Source organism: Triticum dicoccoides, chromosome 6A (assembly GCF_002162155.2).
Source record: "Triticum dicoccoides isolate Atlit2015 ecotype Zavitan chromosome 6A, WEW_v2.0, whole genome shotgun sequence".
Classification (NCBI taxonomy): domain Eukaryota; kingdom Viridiplantae; phylum Streptophyta; class Magnoliopsida; order Poales; family Poaceae; genus Triticum; species Triticum dicoccoides.
In genome coordinates, this window is record NC_041390.1 from 624402919 (window position 1) to 624408358 (window position 5440).

A 5440-nucleotide genomic window follows, 5' to 3' on the forward strand; every position below is an offset into this window, starting at 1 on the left:
TTAAAATTTGAACACACGGTTTAAGAGATAAAACATTTTAAATAAACGGATCTATGAAAAAAAGAAAACTCTCAGGTTGCGACAAGTGATGCACATGAAACACGCCACTTGTCACAACCTAAGAAGGTGAGAGTGGTCTTTACAACGAGTATTTCTCAATTAGTGATTTCATGAACTTGAGTTTTATTTTTGAGCTGTGAACTTGTGTTGTTAGACGTGTGCACGGCGGAGAAAACTGTCAACAATGAGGAAGCCCACCCCGGTCTATGGGCTTTGGGTAGCAACGGGCCCGGACTTTTTTTGTGAGGATTCCTTCTATCCACCGGTTCACTCCGACACGACGACCCCTCAAAATAAAAATAAACTCCGACACGACGACCCTAATCCGCTTCAGCATTCCACAAATCTCCACCGCTCGCCGCCGGCGACTCCCGCTCCGGCAAGGAATCCTCACAAATCCCTCCGGCACCGGCGCGGGTTCACCATGGTGAAGAACTTCCGCAAGCGAAGCCTCGAGTCGGACGCCGCCGACAACTCCGACGACGAGGACACCCGCCGGTACCCTTCTCCCGCTCCCCCTCTCTTGCCTCGTTAGGGTTTCTTGCTGATGCCTCCTGCCCTTCACCCCTCGCAGCGTTGCTCTGGAGGAGGTCAGGTACATGCAGAAGCTCCGGGAGAGGAAGCTGGGGATCCCCGCGGCGTCCGTAGCCCCCGGCGCCGCCGCCTCCGCCACCACTGACGCGTCCTCCGCTCGCGGCCGAGGTGGCAGCGGGGCAGGGGCAGCGGGCGAGGAGGACCTCGTGCTTCAGGACACCTTTGCGCAGGAGACCGCTGTTACCATCGAAGACCCCAATATGTGCGTTGTTGCATCTGACTCTGATTATTCTCGCCAATCCGATTTCCAGAACTGACATAAGCCTGGGTCTGATCGTTCAAGGTTGAGGTATGTGGAGAACGAGCTGTTGAAGAAGAGGGGCAAGACGATTGAGGTCAACGACAAGGACGATAAGGACGAGGTGGATGAGCTCTATGTTGTGCCGGACCACCTGAAGGTTTGTTTGTGGCTGAACAGCCCTGTGATTCACTCCTCAGGGTGAGATTGTTCGTGAGTCTGCAATGATATTGATGTTGTATCGTTTGCTTGCAGGTGAGGAAGAAGAACATGGAGGAGAGCTCGACCCAGTGGACCACCGGCATCGCTGAAGTTCAGCTGCCCATCGAGTGTGTGCTTGCACCCCTCTTTTTCTGTCTTCATTTAGAGTAAAACTTGCTAAAGTTGTGTCATTATGTTGGATTGAGAGGGGAAGGTGCCTACGGCTGGTCATAGTGGGGAGTAACTTATACTAGTGTCATGCATATGACACTAGTCTAAGTTACTACCTTCATAGTGCAAAATAACATGGTAGTAGTGTCATATATGGTTTCATTTATTAGCTTGTAGACTCATTCTATCTTGGGAAGTGCTATGTTACAGTAACATATTATGTTACCACCTCTCATTAACTACTTGCCACATAAGCAAAAATTTCTTGGAGTGCGCTATGTTACTCCCACTATGACTAGCCTAAAAGAAGTCTCAAGTGTTGTGTACTTCTTATTATTGCCTATATCGACCAGTGAGGGAGAGCAATTTACTACTGTTCATAAATCTCTAGATAAGTGCATGAAACCTACTAGTTAATTCCCATTTGTGCACATCAGTTATAACCTGTGCCAACTATTCGATCCAATGGTCCATTGTCGACAAAGTTTCTTTGCTGGGTGCTAGCAGTTCTATTCCAGTGTTTGCTGCATTTAATCAGCTAGATAGGTTTAATTTTGTGTGAACTCCAAACATCCTATTTTTTAGAGTTCATTTAGAATTTTATTTTTTGTTTTTCATGATCAGCAAAATCCTTGCGGCCCGAAGCCTAGGAAAGCATACTGATCTCGTTTGGTGTTATTAAGTGTGCTTATGCATTTTATCCCTGTAATATATACAGTGCCAATTCAAGATTGCTTTGCAATGAGTTCAGCCTATCATGGCTAGTTTATTGATCTTCTTTGTCATTGATGCATGCTAGTAAATAGGAACTGAAGCTATTAAGTTGTGTAAGGATGCAGAAAACCTACAGACATATCTCTGCTGCACTAATGCTATTGTTGATATTCAAGGCCTGACAGTGTGGTTAATGTCTAGGTTAATAAATTTGTCCATGACAATTTCTCATGGATATAGGATTTTCAGTAACCTAACAGTGTGGTTAATGTCTAGGTTAATAAATTTCTCCAAGACAATTTCTCATGGATATAGGATTTTCAGTAACCAGGTTTCGTGCTTACAATAATTCGATGTTGGTGATATATTATATTTCTTGCTTTCTGAAATTAATCTTGGTGATCTCAAAAGATTTTTCTGTGAATATCATCACTAACAGAAACTATCGTCGCATGATAGGTACAAATTGAGAAATATTGAAGAAACCGAGGCAGCTAAAAAAATGTTGCAAGAGAGAAGGCTTGCGGGTAAAACAAAATCAGATGCAAACATTCCATCAAGTTACAGTGCTGATTATTTCCATCGTGGGAGAGATTATGCTGAAAAATTGCGAAGAGGTTTGTATACGCTTAAGGTCATTTCCTTAATTTTATTTTCTTAGTGAGGACATGTATCACTATTACACGAAATATTTATATGATATTGTTTGGCATGGTATGTGTCAAAAAGACAGTTTTGTTCCTGTAGCAGAACTCTTCAGAGAGTATCTGCTATTGGTATTTTGAGTCTGTGGTAGGATTAGTTTAGAAAGTCGAACGTAAGATTTTAATTCATATTTCCGTATCATTAAAAATGCACCGTTGGTTAAATCCGACTGCGTAACAATCTGTGCTTCTGCAAATTGACGTCCCACGGAAAATCTAGTGGCAGTGATGCCATTTTAATGCTATTATGTTGTCATGTTATTGATATCACATCTTTGCTATGTTTCTTGTCATTTAATAAGCATACTAAACCATTGTTTACAATGCAGAACATCCTGAGTCGTACAAAGGTCAAGATTCACAAGCTAATGAAACTGGAGGCAAACCAACAGATAGTAACAATCCAGGTGGTCCACCTCCAGGACGTAGAGAAGCTGCTACCGATGAATTGTTGCTCGAGCGTTTCCGCAAGCGAGAAAAATTCCGTGTCATGCGAAGATAGCAATAGCTGACCGAGTACGCTGATTGCTGGCTTGGTGTTGTTGCCCTTTAAGCAGAAAACATGTTAGTGGCAACACACGGTAGTCCTCCATATATGTGTTGGGTTATCCGGTGAACACCTATCACTCCCTTGGTTGGTTACTCTGCTTCTGCAGCTCCTGTTATGGAGAAAGAAGCACACAAACTTTTTACAGAAGAGCTATGAAACAGATTTGAGTGGGTCTGTTTGCCTCAACGTGTTGCATCAATCTGGGGCTTCATGCAGTTCGAGGACTTCACAGCAGATGTCAAATTGCAGGAGCCACTTTTATTCTAGGGATGTGTGACTCACAAATTATCCGCCTGCATGTTTATCTCCCTGGAAGAAACTCTGTTCTCAGCTGTGCTCTTCTGATATGCTATGCATGAGCGGCATTCAAGGGGTAGTCGCAGGTGTAGTGCATTTTCTTATGTTCGCTTTACCCTAGTGCATTTGTCCACAGAATATACGTTCGTCAATCTAGCCTGCAAGCGCAATCTAAGTTCTGTTAATTGTTCATGGCTTTTTTGCAGTTCTGCTGTAGTATCTCCATCAATTTCTGCTTTTGTTCAACCCTTTACAGTTTCTTCAGTTAACAATAACACTTGATGGTTCATGGATGAGTAAACTTGCAGTCTGCTTTGCTGGCGATGTTTCTTGCTTTGCTTTTGGCCACAAGGTTAAAGTGTCATCTTAAAAACACCCAAATTTCCAAGGCAGTACATGATACGAACTAATTAACACATAAAACATACTGCCTCCGTCCCATACTGTAAGACGCTTTTTGGCACTAGTGTAGTGTCAAAAAACATCTTATATTATGGGACAGAGGGAGTAAATCATTTTGTGAAACAAGGAATTCATTTTATGAGAAGGGGCGATTAAAACAGAACACGCAAAACAAAGATCATTTAGCAAACCAACTCCAACCAGCCAGACAGTAGCAACTAAATAAGTAGGTTCATCAAACAAAGGTCCATAGATACATTAATACTTTAGTCTACTGGCAATACAGTTCCAGTTGACCATAAAATGTGTGTGCAGCATTTCTCGACTGCCAAATAGAACACACTTGATAACATAGGAGTTACACAGCTAACACAAACTGTCGAGGTGTATGTATACTCTTGATTAGCACAAAACATGGCATGCGCAAATACAGTCAGCAATGCAATTTGGGAGACCTTCAGGCCGTTGATGAACCCGGCAAATGAATCCCCATGCCCAATATGTTCTTAAGCAAGGCCAGCTGACTCTTTCTCTGCACATATATGCCCTTCCGTGCCGTGTGCTTATAGTACTCGCACACTGGCTTCTCATACATGTATACGTCCTCCAGGGCTGCCGATGCTTTCATGACACTTTCAACGCAATTCACAATCTTCTCCTCGCACTGAAACCCAAATACCCTGAGCACAGACAAATTGTGGTGCTTGAAATCAGATGCAGGTGCTCTCCATAATACGTGCGCATCCTTCTTGTCCTCGCTGAACCCATACTGCCTCCTCTGCTCCCCATCCACTATCATTTCACATCGATGATCCCACACCTGCATTTTGGAAGCAAAATTTACAAATGAAAGAAAAAAAAACTTATGTGATTACTCAAACATTTTAATGCGCTCAGGAAGCTTGAGATGAGAATTTTCCACTACAAGTTGAACGGGCGGCGGAAAGGGGAATCGTTTGGAGATTAGATGTACAAAACTTTGCCTTGATGCATAGCTCCTGAAGGGACGGTGCACTCCAGTCGCTTGCATATGCTGAAAATTTCAGGGATGCCCGGTGATTCAACTAGCCTCAAATTTTCTAGCTGGAGTCGTGCAAGACCACTGAATGCGTTTGGACAGGCGTCAAGAAATGACTTGAACTGCTTCCCGTAAGTGAGAACATCATCATCTGTGCATCGTTTGCCTTCTCTCATTGTAAAAAGAGTTAGCTCCGCTGACCCAACCTTTTCCGTCGCCATGGTGTTGGCAACAGTCTGGCCAATACTGAGAGTTCCATCGCCCAAGCAGAATCACACACACAGGAGGTTAATGGTGCATAGACTTGTAGTCCTGCTTTCCAGCATGATACGTCTGGCGAGGATTCTGGTTCTGGCAGCATCTGTGATGTCAATTCGCCCTACAATATCGAGCAACACGCCATCAGGCAAAATTACTGAGCCGGTCCAATTGATCTTCTTCCTCTGCCTGCATTTAGCATGGAATAAAATCGGAGTTTGATTTCTTATAGT

At 43.5% G+C, this 5440-nt stretch overlaps 1 protein-coding gene across 1 annotated transcript; it reads left to right on the forward strand.

The window, feature by feature from the left end:
* Positions 1-359: 359 nt before the first annotated feature.
* LOC119318632 (protein COP1 SUPPRESSOR 2-like) lies at positions 360-3782 on the forward strand. The gene is made up of 6 exons (XM_037593210.1): positions 360-558; positions 635-856; positions 938-1052; positions 1148-1221; positions 2438-2595; positions 3012-3782. The coding sequence occupies exons 1-6, from the start codon at positions 485-487 to the stop codon at positions 3182-3184; spliced, it is 816 nt and encodes a 271-aa protein (XP_037449107.1). The 5' UTR covers positions 360-484; the 3' UTR covers positions 3185-3782.
* The last annotated feature ends 1658 nt before the right edge of the window (positions 3783-5440 follow it).

Excerpts from the sequence above, each read along its gene's own strand:
- LOC119318632 (XM_037593210.1), top strand. The coding sequence starts at position 485 with ATGGTGAAGAACTTCCGCAAGCGAAGCCTCGAGTCGGACGCCGCCGAC. Across the intron at positions 1,053-1,147 it reads TTGTGCCGGACCACCTGAAG|GTGAGGAAGAAGAACATGGA; the intron begins GTTTGTTTGTGG and ends GTTTGCTTGCAG. Across the intron at positions 1,222-2,437 it reads GAAGTTCAGCTGCCCATCGA|GTACAAATTGAGAAATATTG; the intron begins GTGTGTGCTTGC and ends GTCGCATGATAG.